At 35.9% G+C, this 23,528-nt stretch overlaps 2 protein-coding genes across 7 annotated transcripts; one reads left to right on the forward strand and one right to left on the reverse strand.

The window, feature by feature from the left end:
- Positions 1-1,531: 1,531 nt before the first annotated feature.
- Positions 1,532-10,665, reverse strand: dynlrb2 (dynein light chain roadblock-type 2). Of its 5 annotated transcripts, none has more exons than XR_003279267.1 (7): positions 10,542-10,665; positions 10,121-10,151; positions 9,949-10,024; positions 6,788-6,955; positions 3,395-3,438; positions 2,017-2,136; positions 1,536-1,926 (listed from the first exon to the last, which is right to left on the reverse strand). XR_003279267.1 is itself a non-coding variant. In XM_026239294.1 (6 exons), the coding sequence occupies exons 2-5, from the start codon at positions 10,121-10,123 to the stop codon at positions 3,428-3,430; spliced, it is 258 nt and encodes an 85-aa protein (XP_026095079.1). In that variant the 5' UTR covers positions 10,124-10,151; positions 10,542-10,665; the 3' UTR covers positions 1,532-2,136; positions 3,395-3,427. The 5 variants fall into 5 exon arrangements, 3 of the variants coding, with proteins under 3 accessions (XP_026095079.1, XP_026095077.1, XP_026095078.1); XR_003279268.1 differs by having other exon boundaries at positions 1,538-1,864; XM_026239294.1 differs by having other exon boundaries at positions 1,532-2,136.
- On the forward strand, positions 10,651-21,751 carry fbxo31 (F-box protein 31). 2 transcript variants are annotated; one of them, XM_026239290.1, is made up of 10 exons: positions 10,651-11,085; positions 12,195-12,266; positions 15,267-15,353; positions 17,251-17,327; positions 18,216-18,383; positions 18,463-18,537; positions 18,621-18,730; positions 18,802-18,955; positions 19,128-19,444; positions 20,449-21,751. In XM_026239290.1, exons 1-10 carry the CDS (start codon positions 10,689-10,691, stop codon positions 20,669-20,671), a joined length of 1,680 nt encoding a protein of 559 aa, XP_026095075.1. In that variant the 5' UTR covers positions 10,651-10,688; the 3' UTR covers positions 20,672-21,751. The 2 variants fall into 2 exon arrangements, with proteins under 2 accessions (XP_026095075.1, XP_026095076.1); XM_026239291.1 differs by lacking the exon at positions 15,267-15,353.
- The last annotated feature ends 1,777 nt before the right edge of the window (positions 21,752-23,528 follow it).

A 23,528-nucleotide genomic window follows, 5' to 3' on the forward strand; every position in this document is an offset into this window, starting at 1 on the left:
TCTTTTTTAATAATTCATGGAAAGAACCGAGTCATTTTTTTTTCTGAATGAACTATGCTGAAATTTTTTGGAATACTATTTTAATTCTAGAGCGTTTATTAAATGGTCAGCATGAGTATCACAAAGCCTTCTAAATATCTGTATGGGGGAATAGAAATTAATTGGATTTGCAAGATGTTATCATTTGTAATTTTAAGAAAGATCTGTATTTGGTCCCAACATCCCATCATGAGATCTGGGCTCAGCTAACAGCTCATCCGTCAGCATCTCCAGCTGATTTCTATTACGAGTAACCATTAGCCCCCTCAGTTCAGCCTTTTACTGCAGGAGTAAGTGAGTGCCGGTGAGAAGTCATGTCAAAACCAATCTCACAACAGCCTCCAGAAATACTTTGTTGTTAGATTGTGTTAGCATTACGCTCAAGAAGACAAAAGACATGGGTGCGCCTCTTGAAAAGAGACTAGTGTATCCGCATTTTCAGGCCACATTATTTGATTAATGGTCTCGAATTCTGTTAAACACTGAGGTCAGTTCACTCTGCCCTTTTACCGGTCTCGTTTAGCACCATATTTTACACCAATATATATAAAAGTCAAACTATTAGTCTATTAGTGCTCAAGATCCATGTCTTGGTTTACACATTTTTGCCTCTAATAATTTTGTCAATCTTTGTCAAGCCACAAGTCGCACATCTGTTTTCTGTTCTAATTGGCTCTCGTGGCCTGGGGTTTGTGCTCTTGTCCAGGTGTCGTCGTGTACAGCAGTGAAGATGAGCTGAATCCAAGGCCAATTGGTGTTAATTCGCCATCTGCTGAGCAATGAAGCAAACAGAAGCTCTCAGGCCTGAGGAAACGTCAACGTCATGGGTCAAGAGGTCAGAAACTACCAAAGAAAAGATAGACATATATGAAGAATGCTTTGAATATAGTCAGTGAGGGAAACATGTCAGAGACACTTCATTCGATTCGTTTATCATTGTGTTTGACAGTTACAGCATCAAGATTATATTATATTAATTTATATTGTATTAACACAATACATTTTATCATAAATTAAATGTAAACATGCTATATTTTTTATTTAAAATTTAAAACATTTCTTAAGAAAAAAAAAAAGCAAAACATATTTCTTCTGTCTTTTTTCTATTATATTATATTATAGTTTAAATTTTAATTTTTTCTTTAGATTAAGAGGTGAAAGATGACCTGAATTCCTAGTGAATTCTTAGTGATGATTCTTGTCCGATTATCATGTGTTTTTAATTATTTTATTATTATTATTATTATTGTTACTTGACAGTTCGGATATTCAGAATATTAAATAATTTTACTTTTTAAATAATTTACATTTTTGCTTTAATGATGACAATTTCCTATTTATCATTCTATTCTGTTCTGTTGTTTTTTTGTTATATCATATTATATTACATATTAAAATGCTTCATTTTAGTTTAAATTCTCATGAAAATAATGGCACATTGTAAAAATAAATAAATAAATTAAGAAAAAAAAACGTAATGGTGTAGAAATAAGCTTAACTTTCTGTAGGCATAATATAATTTTTTTTTTTCTTCTTCAGATTTTGGAGTGAATTATGATATCAAACCAGGCCGAAGATCACAGTGATACAACAGCATAGGATAACACTGGACAAGAAAAAAAACATGAAATATTCAGCACAATATTCAACATGACACTGTAAACACGATTCATTAGAGAATCAACCTGATATGACACAGTATGAAAGCACATAAAGTGTGTGAAGGACTTCTTCTTCTTGTCCGGGTCCATATGGTCCACGAGTGAGTGTTCAGTGAGCATCAGACTGAGGTGCTGGAGTAAACATGACAGCTGCTAGACAGACCCTGACGATATCGACATGACAGCTGTCAGACAGAGCTCCAGCATACGAGCTGCTTCACGTACTCTATAGGTGTAATAAAGTGATTAGCCTGATGGCCACTGCTTGTGATGACTAAACTACAGGTCAAATCCAGCTTCAGCTGCTGACTCTGACCTCTGGGAAGAAGCACTGCATCGTCTGCTTGGCTTTGAGGATGCTGCGTTTGTGTTATCCTGTCATTCTTGTTGGGAAGGAAAGAGTTTCACTGGATGATTTCGGAAGCATATTTCACCCCTAAATAAAGAAAGAAAAGAAAATACATTTTATTGGAACCATTAAGAATTTACATATTATTTTCTTAATAATTTTTCATTTATTGTTACATTTTCCTTGTCTTAATGTTTTACTTTTTAGGTCTTCTTACTATTCTCAGTGATTCTTGTCAGGTTCTCACGTGTTTTTAAAAACTATTAGTTATTAAAGTTTTCTTATTATTATTTATTTTTTATCACTTAACATTCAGATTCTTTTATTTTAGTATTAATGATAATGAGATTTTTTTTGTGTATTATGTAATCAGAAATGTTTTTAAGGAATGTGATTTCATATTTATATACAATTAAATATTATATAACAAATAACATAATATAAGATAATTTAAATAGGTTTGACTAGTAATAGTAATTAGTAAAATATGTCGATTATAATAAATATTTTTATTGATTTTAAAAGCATTATAATTATGTAAAACCTTAATAAAATATTTGAATTAAATCAGTTTAATGAATAATTGATTATTTTTTACCTTTGCATAATTATTCATTATTTGCTAAAAAATAATTTCTTTATTTTGAACTTTATTTTGCACAAAACAGTGTTATTACAGTATTATTTATATACTATTATTAGTACTAATATTTTGAAGAATATTAACTTTATTTTAATTGTAGTTTAGGATTAATAATTTTATTATTTGCTTTTGTCATTATTTATATATATATATATATATATATATATATATATATATATATATTTATATATATATATATATATATATATATATATATATAGTTGTATTTTGTGTCAGTTGTAGTTTTATTTCAGTTCAGGCAACATTTGAAATTTTCATTTAGTTTAAGCTTTTCCTTCGACATTAACATTTTATTTTATTTCTTTTTAACGAACCAAATGTTTTTAATAGTTTTAGGTTTAGTAAACAGTAACAACACCTCGACCTTGACATATCTGTTGAGATTATGGGTGTAATATTTGTTCCTCTCAGTAATAAAAGCCATCATAAATATGTTATGAGAGGATAACTTCTATAACCCTGTGTGATTTCTGTGTGCATCTGAACTCAGACACCTACAGCTTTACTGCATCACTCTATAAGCATGAGACATACACATTAATCACATACAAGCTTTAGAGTTCAGGGGTCAGTTCTAAAGATTCCAGAATGGTACTGTGTTTATAAAAGGAAGAACCAAGGAATGCTCCTATGACTGTATGCAAGCAGTGTAATGTAATATATTAGTGTGCAGCATATCACCTGTTCTCAGAGCAGCTGTCAGATCTAAACTCATCACAGTCCTCCTGCAGTCAACAGAGAGGTCAAGGGTCAAATTCAAGCGTTTGTTAGAGTCATTGTTCATATTAGTTTATTGTTTCATAAACTGTAGTAAATACTAAAAACTATTTTTTTTTCATGCAAAACTCAGTGCCACACACTTACGATTTTGAGAGTGGTTGCTATGTGGTTGCTAGGTTACACTGGGTGGTTACTAGGGTGTTGATGCATACTGGGTAATAAAGAAACAGCACACCTCTCCTCAACAAACCACATGAGTTCAGCCATCATTCACAAGTTTAATACAGAAATATAGCTCAAAATAATACAGACAAATTATAAGTACTATTATTTATTAATTTAAAATTAATGGCATAATATAAAACAACTAATAAAATATTTTATATGACTGGAACATTATTAATATTGAATATGACAATATTTAATATGACTGACTGATGACTTTGATTGAATGAAAGTTACTTTAAGGGTCAAATCATTTTATTTATGAAAACAATAATAATAATTATTATCATCATCATCATAGAAATAAATAAATAAATAACATATAATAATATAGAAAATAATATAATAATATTTCAATGGAACATTATAAATATTTAATATGACTCAAACTGGGTCTCATCTTGGATAAATAAATAAATAATTCTGACTTAATTTACACTAATACAAATACATTAAATGTTTTTTTTTTTTTATAAATTAAAAAAGGAGAAAATAAAATTAGAAAATAAATAATTTAAGTAGGATAATAAATATTTAACATGACTGAATCTGACTAGAGTACATTAGACTAATGAAAGCAATAAAGGTCAAATCATTTTGTTTATCAAATACAAAATAATGACATTTATTATTTAAAAAACAGATTTAAAATAACACCATACACAAATCATAAAAACTTATATGACAAATATTTAGAATTACTGCATATGACTTCATCCGCTCACACTAATGAAAGCTAGATAGTTTATTCATAAAATAAATATAATATATACTGTTTTATAATATATAGTAAAATATAATTCAAATATTACTTAGAAACAAATGAAATTAATGTGACTCAATCATATTAATCATATCTAACATGACTAAATTATGCGAAAGACACTTTAGGGGTCAAACTAGGTACAAATGAGCTTATCAATGAGATAACAGCTGGCCTCTGGAGAAACCGGAGCAGGTTGAAGAGAGAGAACAGATGAAGATCCAGAAAACATCATATTGAAATCCAAATGCCTTTTCAGAGCACTTTTGAACTGCCGTCACAACAAATGTGCAGAAACTTTGCAGACTTTATTGTCATTCAAGCCTCAGTCTTCATAAAAAGCTCTCCTCCTCTCTCACTGAAACTAAACCAACAGCAGATCCACGGCAGACATAAAGAAACACACCAGCTCTTGACTACAACAGATGCACTTATAAGTGATGATGTACGACACATAAGTGCAAACACACCTTAATGTGCATAACCAGACGAGGTTTTCTGTGTAATATGCTGTTTTTAGGCCCATCATTAATCCTGTGGTTGATTATCTTGCACGGCAGCGGGTCTCTGAACATGAGATCCGGGGCCACCTGCTGGCTCTCTGCCCCGTGCTGCGAGTGCCAATTGGCAGCGCTGGGCATGTAAAACAGACAGCAGATGGGAGCCGAACAGAGGTCAGTCCAGCAGCTGATGGCATGCTTCAGGTGTGCAGCTTACATACATCTTTCAAAGCTCAACACTGCACTTTTCAGGAATAGGATGCAAAATAGGGCCTGAAACCTAAAACACAATATCAGGAAGAGCTCAACCTTCATTGATTGGTCCAAAAATTATTTGTCTACCACACGGAGTCACACTAAATATTACATGTGCTGATTATTATTGAATTGTATTATTATTATTTATTTATTTTTAGAATTTGGGTCTTTAAAACATAACATAATGTTGGTCTTTATATAGGTTATTATAAATAGTTATTATTTCAATTAATAATGTAAGGATAATAGTTATTGATTATATTATTATTATTGTTATTATTACCAGTAGTAGTAGTAATAATAATAATTAATAAATAAATTCTTATTATTATTATTTGGTAATAATAATAACAATTATTGTTAGAATAATTATTGTTGTTGTTGTTAGTAGTAGTAGTAGTAATAGAAGTATTATTATCACTATCATTTTAATATAATATTAAGTAGTAGAAAACAAGTATAATTATTATTTAGTAGTAGTAAAAATAAATTTATTATTTATAACAAAAGCAACAATAAAGTATTTTATATTATTATTTAAAGTGAAAACAGCTACAACATCATCACCACCAACAACAATAATTACAAATATTATTATTATTTTCTACAATATTTTCAGATTTTCATTGTTGGATGCAGTAGAAAAGGACAAGGACTTGCTGTTTTTCCTTCCTCGTCTTTATTTTATTAGATAATCACTTAACAGAACATGGAATTTGTGCCTTTATTGCCTTATTGGATGCCAATTTACAGGCTACACTGTCCACGGGAAGTGCCTTAATAGATTTATCAGGGTAAAAACCAGCAGAACTGCAACCAGAAGAAAGAGCTTGAAGGCAGGAAAGGAAAGGAAATGATTGTGTTAGAGTAATTAGAGCGCAAATGTTCTGGCTGCATTGTTCTTTTCAAAAGACAACACTGACCCTCAGGCACACACACACACACACACACACATTGATACACAACACAACATGCAAATCAGCTGCATCTCAAACAAAGCTCCTGAGTGACATATGAACCAGCCAAACCTGCAGATCCACCACACCAACCACATTAAATAACCATATTTATCCAAGCACATATTCCTACTCAGTGTGCTTTATGTTTGTAGTGTGCTTGATGCGAAGACATTCATACAAACCCAATTATCTCACTACTACAGTAAGAGCACAATAACCCAGACCGCCGCCGTCACAACCCATTAAACCAGCTATTTTTCAACTAAAGCAAATGAGCAGCAATGCAAAGCATCTGCTTGATCTCCTACCATCTTGTGGAGATTATATGAATTACACTTCATAAATAATGACCTTAAAAACTAAAGGCCTCAAAGACTCATACTCCACAGAAACAATTGACTCATTTATTGATGACTTTGCATGCAGTCAGTCACACTGAAAAATCATAAACAAATAAACATACATGTTTTAAAGAATAGCATTTGGTTCATGTGTCTGTGTGAAACAAAGCATTGTGACATTATCCAGCTGGGTTCTGGATGACGATCAACAGGTACTCTTTATCTAGAGGAAAACAGGGGAGAGGTGAGAGCTCTATAAGCGTTTCACAGCCTGATAAGCGAGACAGGCTGATAATGCGCTGACCCACCTGTCGACACCATGATCTCGTGTTTCTTGGACCTGATGCGCAGAAAGCTCAGGTCGTTCTGGGGGTCGATGTCTCTGACTGTACCCCGGGCTTTCATGGTCAGCTGATGCAGCAGACCTGCGTACTGCACGCTTGTAGAGTTGTCTAGAGTGCTTCTGATGGGAATGCCTGGAAATAAAGCAGACAAACAACATACATGTGCAGAAGCCATATGCGGGGAAATGCACACTTATCAGAAACCCAGTTTAATAGTTATCAAAATATTTTTTTATGGTAACACAATGGTCACCAGAGGTAAATCTACAAATAGCTTGAACCCTTGTAAAATTGTGGGGAATATTATATTATATTATATTATATTATAATGAAGTGAAGTGAAGTGAAGTGACGTGTGACCAAGTATGGTGACCACTGATCTATAATATAGAATATACATATATATATATATATATAAGTGCACACACACACACACACACACACATCGTGAACATGATATAATATATTTTAGTAACATTTTTTTTATATTATATTATATTACTGTAATGTATAGTCTGACAATTAGTCTATAGTCAGTAAGAATTATATTATCATATTATATCCAGTTTATAGTTTTATAGTTATAGTTTAAGTCTTTGGGAATATTATATTATATTAACTTATCAATGGGAGCTGCTATATTATGGTACGTTACCGTTTGATGGAAACCTGGCTGAATGACGCCATACCGGACAGCGCGCTCCATCTACCGGACTTTCAGCTGTTTAGATCGGATCGCGACGCAGAATCAACGGGGAAATTGCGCGGCGGCGGGACATGCTTTTACATCAATGAACACTGGTGTACAGATGTAACAGTGTTAAAGAAGATGTGCTGTCCTGATCTAGAAATGCTGTTTGTCAACTGCAAGCCGTTCTATTCGCCGCGGGAGTTTCACTCGTTCATTCTGGTGAGTGTTTACATTCCTCCGCAAGCACATGTAAGCCTGGCTTTACAGAAACTCTCTGAGCAGATCACAGAGACAGAACAACAACACCCAAGGCTTTACTCAATGTCAAGGAAGGATCCTCGGAAGCCAGAATTTCGAGGATGCTACGTCATCGACATCCGTCGAAGGACTTTTCCAATGTCGAGGATCTTCGGAATTTCAACCAAGGACTGAGTCATTGATATGAAAAATATCCCATACACAGGAAAGGATGCATATGTATAGCCTTCGCGCTCTTCGTACTCTCAAATTACCCACAATCCTATGCGCGCAGCTTTGCTATCTAACGTTAGTTCAAAAATTAAAAAATGTTGAGAATGTTAACGTAGTCGGAGCTTTAACGGTTTTTATTTATGTTACCAAACATTTCTTATAACTGTAGTAAATATAAGTAAAGTTTAACGTTTAATGCCAGTACAAATTACTACCATATTGATATTGTAAATTATACAAATACAAATGGCTAACTGAGCCAGACCTGTCATTTAACAATTGTTAGCTTGGTTGCGTGACCGGAATTTCTTTTTCCAAAGTAATTAATGATACCATTCAAAGCATTATTCAAACGGACCTTTTCACTGACATTATGACGCAATGACATGCACTTGCTAGCCTGTTCCATTTACATGTTCTCCGAATGCTAAAGAGGAGTCTCGCCTAGCCTCTGAAAGAAGTGATTTCGAAGGACCAGTCCTGCCAAGGAAGTATCCTTGACATTGAAAAACGCCTCCAGACTCTGTTTGAATCATTCTTGTGGACTTCAATAAAGCCAATCTCTCCCGTGAACTGCTAAAATACAGACAGCACACCACATGTCTTACAAGAGACAGTAATATATTGGATCACTGTTAAACCACAATAAAGGATGCATATCACTCTGATCCACGAGCAGCTTTGGGACGTTCTAATCACTGTCTGCTTCATCTAATACCGTCCTACAGGCAGAAACTAAAATCAGCTAAACCTGTATCAAGGACTGTAAAAAGATGGACTAAAGAAGCAGAGCAGGATTTACAATCTTGTTTTGACCTCACTGATTGGAGTGTTTTTGAAGCTGCTGCCACCGATCTGGACGAACTCACAGAGACCGTAACATCATATATCAGTTTCTGTGAGGATATGTGTATTCCCAACAGGACTGATCAAACTTACAACAATCACAAACCGTGGTTCGCTGCAAAACTCAGACAGCTCCGTCAGGCCAAAGAAGATGCTTACAGGAAGGGGGACAAGTTCTTGTATAAACAGGCTAAATACACACTGGAAAAGGAGATCAGAGTGGCAAAGAGGAATTATTCTGGAAAAATAAGGACTCAGTTCACTTCCAACTACTCAGCATCAGTGTGGAAAAGTCTGAAAGAGATCACCAACTACAAGACACCACCCCCCAGCACTGAGGAGAATCAACGACTGGCAAAAAGGCCCAGCAAAGGTTGTACTTCCTCCACCCGCTGAGGAAGTTTAACATGCCACAGGAGCTGCTGAAACAGTTCTACTCCACCATCATTGAATCCATCCTCTGCACTTCAGTAACTGTCTGGTTTAGCTCAGCTTCTCAGCTTTTGACCTCAGAAGACTACAGAGGGTAGTCCGGACTGCTGAGCGAATCATCGGTACAACCCTCCCTTCTATTCAAGAACTGTACTTATCCAGAGTGAGAAAAAGGGCTGTCAAAATCACTCTGGACCCCTCACATCCAGCACACTCCCTCTTTGAACTGTTGCCATCTGGTCGACGCTACAGAGCACTGAGCACTAGAACGACCAGACACAGGACCAGTTTCTTCCCTCAGGCAATCCATCTTATGAACAGCTGATAACGACTGTGGAACATACTACACTACACTATTTATATTTATACACGCATACACTTATCTAACACACATACTTAGTGTACACTTAAATTTTGCACAAAATATACCTGTACATACATAAATGGTTTTTGTAATATACCTGCCATACAATTGTCAATTTGTATATTGTCATCCCTTACCTACTTATTTGTATATTCTGTATTTTATTATGTGTTTTTGTTCTGTCGCTGTCATTCTGTTGTACTGCGGAGCTTCTATCACGAAAACAAATTCCTCGTATGTGTAAACATACCTGGCAATAAAGCTCATTCTGATTCTGCTTAATATTACTACAGTAAACACATGGCAAATAATGTAGTTTACCTTCTGCGTTAACGACGATTGTGCCAATAACACCATTAATGGACTGAATCCTCTTCAGGGTGTCCTCGACCTCAGCCTGGAGCAAATAGCAGATATTAACAACATATCTACTACAATACATGATTTGAAATATAGATTTCATCTGAATGCAAAATGTGAATAAAAGGTTCACCATATCGCCTCCTTTCGTTAGTTCCTGGTTGCTATGGAGATGGAAGTAAATAAAGTTTACATTAAATAAACAATTTTCCATTACTCACAGCTGTTTGTGATGACGTCCATACGTTTTAAATGATGCTAAACAAATATAACTGACAAACGTGTCCAGAAGACAAACATTGACAAAGCTCGCTTTTTGATTTGACTTTTTGTCCTACTAGCGCCCCCTAATTCATTATTTTACTTTGAACGAATAAGACACAAAGGCAATTAATATGGTTTAGCGTTTTAAATATCAGATATCTACACTATTAAAACCTGTTTTGTGTTTATAATGACACTCGTGTTTATTTTCATAACTTACAGTAGATTAAGTCGTCTGTTGTTAACATATATATATTGTCGTTTAATTTATAAACACATTTAAAACTAACCTTTGGTAACCTTTGGGCGTCAGCGTGCTGCGCGATGTCGTCACGAGAAGACGTGACGTAACGCCCGCGCGCGCGCACGCATCGAAGGCACCTTTGGAGTAAAAGGAGCACTGCAGGTGACAGCAGCGGCGGCGCGATGATGATGTAATGCTGTCACGGATGGCGGTGTGTGCGCGGCTCTGTGGAGCAGGTCAGTCGCGGCGGTGCAGGCGGCGGCAGAGGCACAGCCAGGCTGACCAGGACAGCGACTCCGAGATGGACATGGACGACGAGGAGGAAGAGGAGAGGATCGTGGGCCGGAGCGTCAGCCGGAGCAGCAGCTGTCATAACAGCGGGCCTAGCGGAGCCGCGGGACTCGGCTCTGGGGACTCGGCCTCTGCAGGACCGCCGCGCCCGCAGTCACTGCTGGATCTGCCGCCGGAGCTCCTGGTGGAGATCTGCTCTTCTCTGCCCGGCACTGCGCTGCCCAACCTGGCGCTGGTGTGCAAGAAATTCAGGCAGATCCTGAACACAGAAACAATCTGGAGGAGGAGATGCACAGAGGGTAATTATGTGTTACACAACACACAGATATATTATGGCACCGACTCCTAAATACGATTATAACGTGTGTGTGTGTGTGTGTGTATGTATGTATGTGTGTGTGTGTGTGTGTGTACGCCTATAGTTTCTGAATCAGGGTTTTGTTGTTGTTGTTTTTTTGTTGTTGTTGTTGTTGTTGTTGTTTTGTGGGACTTAAAAATGTCTAGGTAACTTAATATTATTAATTCATTATTATTATTATTATTTTCTTTAATAAATTAATTTTATTGTTTAAAAGAGTGATTCTAAAATAAATTAGAAAAAAGTTGAATACAAGAAATCATTGACTTTTTTGTAGAATATTATATAATAGTTGTTAACGTTCAACATCAATATGAACACAAAGGCTGCATTTTGTGCATGTTTTACATTTGATTGCTTCTTTTCATAATCTCCTTGTTTGTTCTTGATCTGTGAAGTGTATTTAGCTATTAAAGTGGCCTGAGTTTCAGTTCTCTGCGTAACTGAATCATGCACAGTTAGTTCAGAAATGGAGAGTGTCTTAAAACTCATTGCCCTGCAAACTTAAGACAGCATTTTTAGCCATCAAAGGCAGGCATTTAAAATCCTTAACAGACTGTGTAGATAGCCAGCTCAGAAGGTTTTCAGATTTCAAAATTAATGTAAATTAAAGTTCATGTTTGCCTGTCAGTGTGTTGCTGTGGAATGAAATCCGTTATTTGAAAGTTCTGGTGCACAAGTCAAGTGACTGGCCAAAACCTTTGGTGAGAAACACCTCACAACATGTTCAGATGCGTTTGAGTGACTCTGTGAGGGTTTCATTTGTCTTATCTCATGTCTTAACAGTTATTACATACACTACCATCTGTTTAACAGACTTGAACACCACTGCAGCTAGAATCAAATAGAATCGTATACAATAAAACAGAACACCGAAATCCATCAACTTAAAATATAGCACATGAGCAATTTGTATTCAGTTCTATTCTGAAATGAAAGGTACTGACTGAGACAAGTAAGTTAGATGATATGGTTTTGATCCAGGTTGATTGTTTTCTTTAGACTGTCTGGTGCTGGTGCAGTTTGTCATGAGAGTTTCTCTTCTTGCAGAATTCGGGATGAGTGATGACCTGCGGAAGATGGAGATCGTGGGTATGTCGAGCCGAGATCTGTATGTGAAACGTAAGTTAATCTGCTTTAACCACAGAAGTCACCTATCTTGACAGTTCATACGGGTTAAAATAATTACGGAGAAGTTCACCCAAAAATACAACTTTGTTGAAAATTTACTCACCCTCAAGCCATCCAACATGTAGATGAATTTGTTTCTTCATCAGAACAGATTTGGAGAAATGTAGCATTCCATCACTCTAAAGTGAATGGGTGCCGTCCGAATGAGTGTTTAAATCACTGATAAAAATATCACAATAATCAACTCCAGTCCATTAATTAATATCTTGTGAAGTGAACATCTGTTTGTTTATAAGAAACAAATCCTTCATTAAGATCTCTTAACTTTAAAGCATTGCTTCTGGCCAATAAACAGGTGCTTGTCATATAATTAGAAAATCATCAAAAAGTTGATTTATTTAACTTATTCCATTCAAAAAGTGAAACTTGTACATCATATTCATTCATTACACACATACTGATATATTTCAAATGTTTATTTCTTTTAATTTTGATGATTATAATTGACAACTAAGGAAAATCCCAAATTCAGTATCTCAGAAAATTAGAATATTGTGAAAAGGTTCAATATTGAAGACACCTGGTGGCACTCTCTAATCAGCTCATTAACTCAAAACACCTGCAAAGCCTTTAAATGGTCTCTCAGTCTAGTTCTGTAGGTTACACAATCATGGGGAAGACTGCTGACTTGACAGTTGTCCAAAAGACGACCATTGACACCTTGCACAAGGAGGACAAGTCACAAAAGGTCATTGCAAAAGAGGCTGGTTGTTCACAGAGCTCTGTGTCCAAGCACATTAATAGAGAGACGAAGGGAAGGAAAAGATGTGGTAGAAAAAAAGTATACAAGCAATAGGGATAACCACACCCTGGAGAGGATTGTGAACAAAACCCATTCAGAAATGTGGGGGAGATTCACAAAGAGTGGACTGCAGCTGGAGTCAGTGCTTCAAGAACCACTACACACAGACGTATGCAAGACATGGGTTTCAGCTGTCACATTCCTTGTGTCAAGCCACTCTTGAACAACAGACTGCGTCAGAAGCGTCTCGCTTCAAGAAGGACTGGACTGCTGCTGAGTGGTCCACAGTTATGTGCTCTGATGAAAGTAAATTTAGCATTTCCTTTTGATATCAGGGTCCCAGAGTCTGGAGGAAGAGAGGAGAGGCACACGAATCACGTTGCTTGAGGTCCAGTTTCCACAGTCAGTGATGGTTTGCGGTGCCATGTCATCTGCTGGTGTTGGTTCACTGTGTTTTCTGAGGTCCAAGGTCAACACAGCCACATACCAGGAAGTTTTAAAGCACTTCATGCTTCCTGCTGCTGACCAACTTTATGGAGATGCAGATTTCATTTTCCAACAGGACTTGGCACCTGCACACAGTGCCAAAGCTTCCAGTACCTGGTTGAAGGACCATGGTATCCCTGTTCTTAATTGGCCAGCAAACTCACCTGACCTTAACTCCATAGAAAATCTATGGGGTATTGTGAAGAGGAAAATGTGATATGCCAGACCCAAGAATGCAGAAGAGCTGAAGGCCACTATCAGAGCAACCTGGGCTCTCATAACACCTGAGCAGTGCCACAGACTGATCGACTCCGTGCCACGACGGACGAATTTACAAGTTTCACTTTTTGAATGGTTTTATTGAAATAAATCAACTTTTTGGTGACATTCTTATTATATGACCAGCACCTGTAAATCCATAATAACGATTCCTTCAGTGAAAAAGTCTATCTCATATTTGGCATATTTGTTTAAAACTGTTTTGGACTGTTTTCATTGTAAACAGTGCTTGATTTGTGCATATTTCTTTCCCGATTCAGACAAGATGTCTTTTTCACTGCAGAAATCGATATTATGGATAGAGGACTCGTATTTTAGCCAATTTGAAGTCTTGAGGCATTTGTTTCTTTCAAACATGCAGCTTTTCACTTCACAAGACATTAACTGATGGACTGGTGAATGATGCAATGCTACATTTCTCCAAATAAATTTTGGGAGAACTATTCCTTAATCATTTCATTAAAAAATTAAAACATTCTTTTTTTAATGTTATATCAGCTTTATTACAATATTACAATAAATATGAGTTTTAGTAAACATTAAAAACCCTGCCATTGGTCGGACAAACAGATAATTGACTGTAATCAACCTAACGATCTGTCACTTTTTTTTTTTTAAATCCGGACCAATACATGCATAGAACAAATCTAATCAGTTTAAATATCCTTTAGACTTAAAAAAAAAAAAAAAAAAAAAGGTCACACTTTATATTAGGTGGCATTAACTACTACGTACTTACATAAAAAAATAAGTACAATGTACTTATTGTGTTCATATTGTATTGAAAAACACTTTTGCTGCCATTGAGGTGGGACAGGGGTAAGGTTAGGGAGAGGGTTGGAGGTATGGGTAAGTTTAAGGGTGGGTTAAAGTGTAAAGTATGGGTCAACAGTGTAATTATAAATGTAATTACAGAAATTAAATACAGATGTAATTACAAGTCGTTTTTTTTTTAATAGAAGTACAATGTAAAAACATGTATGTACACAATAAGTACATTGTACTAAATTATTAATTAAAATGTAAGTACATAGTAGTTAAGGCCACTTAATATAAAGTGGGTCCAAAAAAAATCTGATCTGTTTGTTTATGTTGTTGCTGCATCCCATTACATGTCATTTGTCATTTTCTCAATGCAATTTACATTTACTTCAGCTCACAAAAGACACTTTATGTTCCATTACGCCCCACTTTGTTTGGTTGGTTTGTCTGTAGAGGAAGTTTAGCATTGATGTTTGTTTAAACTAAATATATTTAATATATTATATTATGGATAAATGATATTATAAACACTTCACTCTCCCGTCCCATACACATTCATTTTCACTGGCATATGTGAGTGTCCCTCCAACACTTGTGGTTCAGCTGTTGTCCTCCTTTGCCTCTCTCCTCTTCCTGTGGTGCCCACCTGTGTACCTGTCCAGGTGTGAACCCGCAGGTGAAGTCAGGACGCTTTATGAAGCTCCTCCCTGATTATGAGCATATGGACTATCGGGACGTGTACACACACTGTATGTACTGGCTTTATGGTGGTGGAACCCAATCACTGCCTGTCAAGCTGCTGGTTGAAGATGCTCTTTGCTGCTGACGCTTTGTTCCAGGTTAATTGAGTTAAAGTAAAACTTTTGAACGTGGTATTAAGACCATGAAGTCATATTTATATTGATAAAAATATTACAGATTTTTTCCTTAGTTTATGAAAAACAACAAAGCAAAATGTAACCGTATACAGTATGAAATGTGCAGTACATGCAGTGGGAATCTGACCGTGTGGCAAGATAATAGAAAATATTGTTTTGAAAGAGTAATAAAATAGTCTAATATTGAGCTACAAGAAAATAAAAAATTACAAATTGAATACAAATTACAATAACATTTTTCAATTCAAATCTTTTGTGATGATATAAAGTTTGCAAACAAAGAACGGAATATGCAAATATATATTTTGCACAATATGCAGAAGTATAACAAAATGCAACTGTTTTAATCCAAATGTAGAAATTGTCAGAAAATCATAACCAGACGTTTATCCGTCTTGAACAATAGTCCCTCCAAAAAGACAACTTTAGAATTTAAATAACATGTTTTTGTATGGACGTATTAATAGAAACCTTTTAGAATCTTCTTGTCCCATTGACTTCCATTGTAAATGAGGAAGGTCAGATTATTTTCTTTCAGGATTTACTGTGCAAGTATCGGTTGATACATTGGTTATTTAATTGTAAAGCTGATTTTCTCTATTTTTATAATTAGATTATCTTTGATGTCATCTAGTGCAAATTTAATCTTTATAACAGTAATAACTGTTAAATGTAATATTTAGCAAATCTCATGGTAAAAGTTTACTTGTTGAATTGAAAAATATAGTTTTTTATTTAATTAATTTTGAAGAAATAGTTTAGAATAGCCATTTTTTCTTTTGTCAGCCATGACATGAATATAATTTATGTATTTTCATTAGGGGTAGACCGATTATCGGCGCCGATATTAAGCATTTTTATGATTATCGGTATCTGTTATTTTCTAAACCGATTCGCTGATAAAACAACTTAATTCTGAAACATGTTATTTGGCTGATGTTATTTGTACATCATGATGCAGCCTGTCAGAACACAGCACTCGGTGGCCTAAAGCAATCTCCTCCCACCTGATTTGTTGGGAGACACGAGTCCGACCGATCAATGCGGAATTCACTCTCACTCAGTATGTAGTGAGACACCACTATTAAGACCTACTTCAGCTTCTTAAAAGTGTGTTGTTATTACCATCATACAAATCACATTGTTACTTTATTCATGCATCTAGCTAAATTCATTACATTTAGAACTTTTTAATCTAAATGGAAATTCTGTTTTGGTTTCCAAATCCATGCAGTTTTTAACAACCTGAAAAGTCTTCTGTAGCACAAAGAATTTTGGGTAATATTAGCCACAAGCATATATTATTTCAATGGAAATAATTCAGGAACTTTTGGCTTACTATTTACAAAATATCGCAATTTGGAACGCACTAATGCTGATAACGAAACAAATTATTTAGTATGGATAGTATGCAAATTGGAGCACAGCCTTGGTTTGGTGCAAACTGATGTGACGGCAGCACAAGTGCAGCTTCTGCCGAGTGTGTGCACGCCTGTGTGTCCTGCATGCGTGTGTGTGATAGACACAGGATAGCAAAGGTGCAGACCACTGCAGCTGCGCTAACATCAGCAGACTGTGTGAGATACAAATGAGTTTAAGTCACCAGGCGTGGGTAAATATTAGCCCTCTGAGTTGTTGCATGGCAGATAAGTTGCATATACTCACACACTCATTGATCTCATTCCGTCTAGCATTCTTCTGGTTGGTTCTGTGTGTGCTGTGTGCTGCTGAATGGCATTTTAAATCTTGTTTTGCACTTGTTTTCCAGTGCTGCATCCCTATAGACACATCCTGGGTCTCTGGCAGCCTGATATCGGGCCCTATGGAGGACTGCTGAATGTGGTGGTATGATCATACAGAAAAAATCAAAAAGGAATGCTGACAAATGCAAAAAGAAAGCTAATATCGGTTGAAATAACAATGTGAATGTGAATTTTTGTAATTCAAAACCCATGAGTGTTGCAATGATGATTATGGTGATGAATATCATTATATTTACACAGTACAGCTGTATTGGGACATATTACTATGCCATAAAATCGTGCTTGAAAAAGTATATAGAAATATAAAAAAGCATGGCAAAATTACTAAAAGTTAAAACAAATAAAAATACTAAAATAAAACGTAAGTTGGCTATATTTTCCAGTTACAGTCTTTTTTTAAAGCGGAGCATTTGCCAAATGCTGTTAAATTAAAATTAAATTAAATTAATGCATTTAGCAGACGCATTTATCCAAAGCGACTTATAATGCATTCAGTTTATCAAATTTTACCTATCATGTGTTCCCGGGGAATCGAACCCCCAACCTTGCGCTTGATATCGCAATGTGATACCAACTGAGCTACAGCAACACGGTTGAGGGAAGCTAATGCTAATTTAGCAATGTGAAGTGTGATTCATTGCAGCAGACTGGTATATTTAAATGAATATTAAAACATTTCAGTTTAATCACAATGAATTTGTAATTGTTGGGTCAAAATACTCTAGAATTCAGCTTATTATTTTTCATTTGAATATAAAGTATAATACATTGGCAATCAGCTGCAATAAAAAATGCAGTTCATTCAGTTAAGTCAAAAAAAAAAATGACTTAAATTTTTCCAATTAAGTATATTAAGTTAAAGTATGCTAATGTATAGTTGTTTTTAAAAGAGACTGTTGCACACACGGTGTTAACGTGATGATGCTAATTTCAAAAGTGTAACTCTTTCTTGCTCTGGTGATTGAATTAGGTTGACGGGCTGTTCATCATAGGCTGGATGTATTTACCGCCCCATGATCCCCGTGTGGAGGACCCCATGCGCAGACGGCCGCTCTTCCGCATACATTTGTGGGAGAAAAACAAAGCCACCATAGAATGTATGTATGGACACAAGGGCCCTCACAAAGGAGACATTCAGGTAAAAGAACCATATTTCTTACCATAATGGACCAATTTTTTCATTATATTTCACAAGGTATTGACCTTTTTCTTTGCAGACTGTGAAGAAAGATGAATTTTCCACCAAATGCAACCAGACGGATCACCATCGAATGCCTGGAGGAAGGCAAGAGGTAGGAATCCGGACTGATTTTGAGGTATAGCGTGGCTCTTCTGCAGTGGCTGGGTGTACAGTGAGCCCCATGTGCTTGTGCAGGAGTTCAGAACGTGGCTACAGGAGGAATGGGGAAGAACACTGGAGGACATCTTCCACGAGCACATGCAGGAGTTGATCCTCATGAAGTTCATTTACACCAGCCAGTACGAGTAAGTCTTCGACATCGCCCGTTCTCACCCTGAATGTGCAGATGTTTTTAACCTGTTTGTTCCGGTTTCAGTAATTGCCTGACGTACCGGCGGATTTATCTGCCCCCGTGCCTCCCTTCAGACCTCCTGAAGCCTGGGCTCTTCAAAGGGACGTACGGCAGTCACGGCCTGGAGATCATCATGCTGAGCTTCCACGAGGCCAAGGCCAAAGCCACCAAACTCACCGTGAGTCAGATATCCAAAAATATAGACCGGTAGGGAACACTGATATATTGCAGAGTAGAATAAAACATCAGAAATGACATACATTTGAATTTATTTGAAGATAACGGTTCACAGCACTTATATTATGTGTGATTTAGCATATTCATCCGCTCACGTGTTTTTACTTTTTTAGGGTGACCCAAATGTCCCAGCAGGTCAGCTGACGTTAGAGATAGACCTGAACTGTCCGGTGCGTCTGCCCAACCTGGAGCACCAGCGGAGCATGGAAGAGCTCTCTCGCCTGGTGCTGGGGGTGCATGAGGAGGCCCAGAGGGGTTTACAGGCCCGGGACGCCCCATCAGAGGCTGCAGAGGCGCCCTCCCCTCAGGGGGCGGAGGACGTGGAGCCGGGAGCTGCTGCCTGCAGCCACACGTCTGAAGCGCAGCCGTTTGTGCTGCCTCTGGGAGTCATGACTCGTAATGAAGAGTATCCTCGCACCTGCAAGAAGTGGTGAGTCTGCTACTGTACTCTACACATTATAGAAAGCTTATTAAATCAGCCGTACATTAGTATATGAAGCCAAGTTCATTTACCTTTTGATTTTTACAGTACTTATATTTTTTATTTCCTTGTGTTCATTTTATTATATTCTTAACACATTAATAACGGTTAATAATATTTTATAAAATAGGCATAAGTGAATTAATCTGAATCAGTTAGCAAATTTAATTTGTTAAGCTAAAAACATATATGTATTGTTAGTTTTATGTCTGTTAATATCAAATATAATTTATGGCAGTTCAGTTTTTATGTATTTATAAAGAAATAATAGACCTCCCCTCACTGAATTAAATGCTTAAAATAAACGTCATATTTTTAAATTAATGCATAATTGTTCTATTGTACTATATAAGATAATATTGTACTATAAGAAAATGTTTTAAAATGTAACAAATGTAATATTAAATACATATTACAAATAATTATATTGCATTGTATTATGTATAAAATGATATAAAATAGACATTTTTAATAATTTTTAAATATATTAAATGTATATCATTTATATGTAACTTATAATAGAATTAAATGTTTTCAAATAAATTACTTAAAAACATTAAATACAGTTCTTGTAACTGCTTTAAATGATCATTCATATATATATTAATTTCTATATATTGTATAAAAACACGATACATTAGGTTTAATTTGTTTATATATTTTATTTTAAATGTGTGTGTTTGTGTATGTGTGTGTGTGTGTGTATGTATATATATATATATATATATATATATATATATATATATATATATTATAACTTTAAAGTTTTTTATTCAAATTTATATGAAGTACTTATAAAGTTTAAGAAATGTATAGTTAACTTAAATTGTTATTTACATTTTGTATATATGTATGTAAGTGAATGTAATACATATTTTATATAAATTTGTATTATTTAAATACATAAGAAAATCTTTAATAATAATATGGTGTTTCTATATGCTTTCTATCAGTTTTTATGGCACAGGCCTGATCGCTGGCCACGGCTTCACGAGTCCAGAGCGCACGCCGGGGCTGTTCGTCCTGTTCGATGACGACCGCTTTGGCTTCATCTGGCTGGAGCTCAAGTCCTTCAGTCTGTACAGTCGGCTGACCGACCAGCTGTCCCACGCTCAGGCCCCCAGCATGGAGCGCTTCGAGGCCATGCTCCGCAACATGCAGTCATGGACATCCTGATAGCAAACCTCAAACTAGTGTTCACAGCAGACACATCCTCTGGTATTACACACACACACACACACACAGCACTCTGCTCGCATCCGCACAGGTGTATGTAAGCCACATACCCATACGTTTGTATTACATTAGGCCTTTCTTATCAGCTTTTTAATTAATTTATTTTTGTAACCTTCAAATGGTGACGGAGATGACGACAATGTGAAAATGTGCCCATAAACTCAGCTGAGCGTGCCTCTCTTACCAAGATGCTTCAAACTCTCAAATCCTGTGGTTTTGTGCTTTAAAATTCTTTTTTAGAAGCGTTTGTCCTTTTTTTGAAGCATTTGCTTTTAATTGATTTTATTCAGTTATTTATTATTGTATCTCTATTTGTAAAAATTCCACACCATATGTGAAAATGCTTTCATTTTCTTTTCTGCCAGTGCTCACTGAAAACGAATGACTTCCAGCTGCTTTGTTGCTGCAGATATCATTTTTATCTCTCCCTAATGTGTCCATTAATAAGTGCCATAACACTAAAAAAAAGCTCAAGTTTCTTATTTAAAGGAATAGTTCACACAAACATCAACATTAGCTGAAAATGCTCTCATCCTCAGGCCATTCAAGATGTAGATGAGTTTGTTTCTTCATCAGATTTGGAGAAATGTAGCATTGCATCACTTGCTCACCAATGGATCCTCTGCAGTGAATGGGTGCCGTCAGAATGAGAGTCCAAACTGGTTTAAAATTTGACAAACATGCAGCTTTTCGCTTTATAATATATTAATAAAATCCTAATCTGTTCTGATGAAGAAACTAACTCATCTATAACTTAGATGGCCTGAGGCTGAGGGAATTTTCAGCTCATTTTCATGGCTTTAATTTATATCTACTCTACTGTTAAAATGGCAAGTGAACAGCTAATTGGTTATCAATCAAATTTACTGGATTCTGTTCATCTAGCTGTGCAGCTCTCTTCCAAGTGCTCTTCCCAACACAGTGTAGACGTTTATCGGAGACAGAATTCCTCCGGCTGTACTTTTGTATTTGACTGCAGCATTACTAGCATTTGAAAAAAAAAAAAAAAATCAGCATAATGTAAAGTGAATATATATATAAATGCATTGAAAAGATTTATCAGTATATTTCAGCTTTGTTTTAGGGATGATTGTATATATGATCGATGAACTCATTTAAGTATATCGCCTGTGTTTACAACCTCTGAGTTGAGTTGCAATTGTTTTAAGTGTAATGTTCTCCTAGAGTTGGCCGCTTACGTGGACTGATATCTTACAACTACTGATTTTATTCCAAAGAAGATTTCGTTTCAGCTGTTAACATGAACTCCTATTTGAATCATTATTTCAACTTTTTGTGCAAATGTATGCCAAACCTGACAGTTAACTATTTTACTGTTCTATTTTACTTCATTTTCCAATGAATCACGTCAAGATCTCTCCCTGTTTTTCCTGTTCAGTGTTCTGATTCAATTCAAGTCTATAATTTCCCTCCATCTTAAAGGAATAGTTCACCCAAAAAATTCAAATATACTCACCCTTAGGTTATCTTAAGATGTTGATGAGTTTCTTCATATGAACAGATTTGGAGAGATGTAGCATCACATCACTTGCTCATCAGTGGATCCTCTGCAGTGAATGGGTGCCGTCAGAATGAGAGTCCAAACAGCTGATTAAACATCACAATAATCCACACCACACCAGTCCATCAGTTAATGTCTTGTGAAGCCAAAAGCTGTGTGTTCTCATTCTGACGGCACCCATTCACTGCAGAGGATCCACTGATGAGCAAGTGATGTGATGCTACATTTCTCCAAATCTGTTCAGATGGAGAAACAAACTCATCTACATCTCGATCAGGTTCCTGATTCATTGATTGACAGATGCTTTTCGGTTGACTTCAAGTCAAGTCTCTCTCCATTATTTATCCATAATGATAATTTAGCAAAGCACTGTGTCTAAAACTAACTAACTTAAAACTAAAATTAATTTTAATTTTTTTTTTTTTTTTGTAGGTGTACATTTGATGTGATTCTGGTATTTCAAAAACAAAACCTTATTTATTTGTCAATTCCTAAATCAGAATATTGTCAATAGTTGAATTATTGTCGTCCGTGTATGTTTGCCAGTTAGAAAACCTCAAAGCGCAAATTCGTGACTAGTTTGCACCCCGTTGCATTCAAATTCAGGGAGGTTTGCTGCTTTAGCCTTCGTTTGTTCTCAATAAAATGGAGGAAAAACATGAATGTTTTCCGACTTTTATTTCTAAGTGCTGTAGCATTTGGACCAATCAGACACACAATTATTAATTATATTTCATTAATAATCCAGTTATCCCGAACCCAAAATGAAATTTGTTCTGTGGACAACTCCCGAAGAGCAACTAACATCCCAAAAAAAGCAGAACAGCTGTAGACCTCATGCTGATGGTTTCATTCATCCATATATGTGTGATCATATGTTTGTTTGTTTAGTCTAGTTATGTTTTAGTGTTTAGTTCATAAAACTTTTGTGCAATAATTACATTAACTTCTGATTCTGTCACTGGTTGTATATTAATGTACCTTTAACGATCCAGTCTTGTTACGCTTCCAATGCACTAGTACTGTAAAAAAAGTTATTTTCTATGGCCACGAAAATATAATTTCTGAAATTGTTGATATGAAATTACACTGAGTGTTCACTGGGAGAACAGATTAGTTAAAGCTGCGGTAGGGAACTTTTGACGCTCTAGCGGTTAATAAACAGAACTGCTAGCGTCTTGCGGAAGAACATCGTAGCCGGAACTACTTCTCTCTGTTTATGTCTATGAAGAATCACAAAGGTACTGGGTTACTCCGCTGCGGTATCCCCGAAGC

Source organism: Carassius auratus, chromosome 50 (assembly GCF_003368295.1).
Source record: "Carassius auratus strain Wakin chromosome 50, ASM336829v1, whole genome shotgun sequence".
Classification (NCBI taxonomy): Eukaryota; Metazoa; Chordata; class Actinopteri; order Cypriniformes; family Cyprinidae; genus Carassius; species Carassius auratus.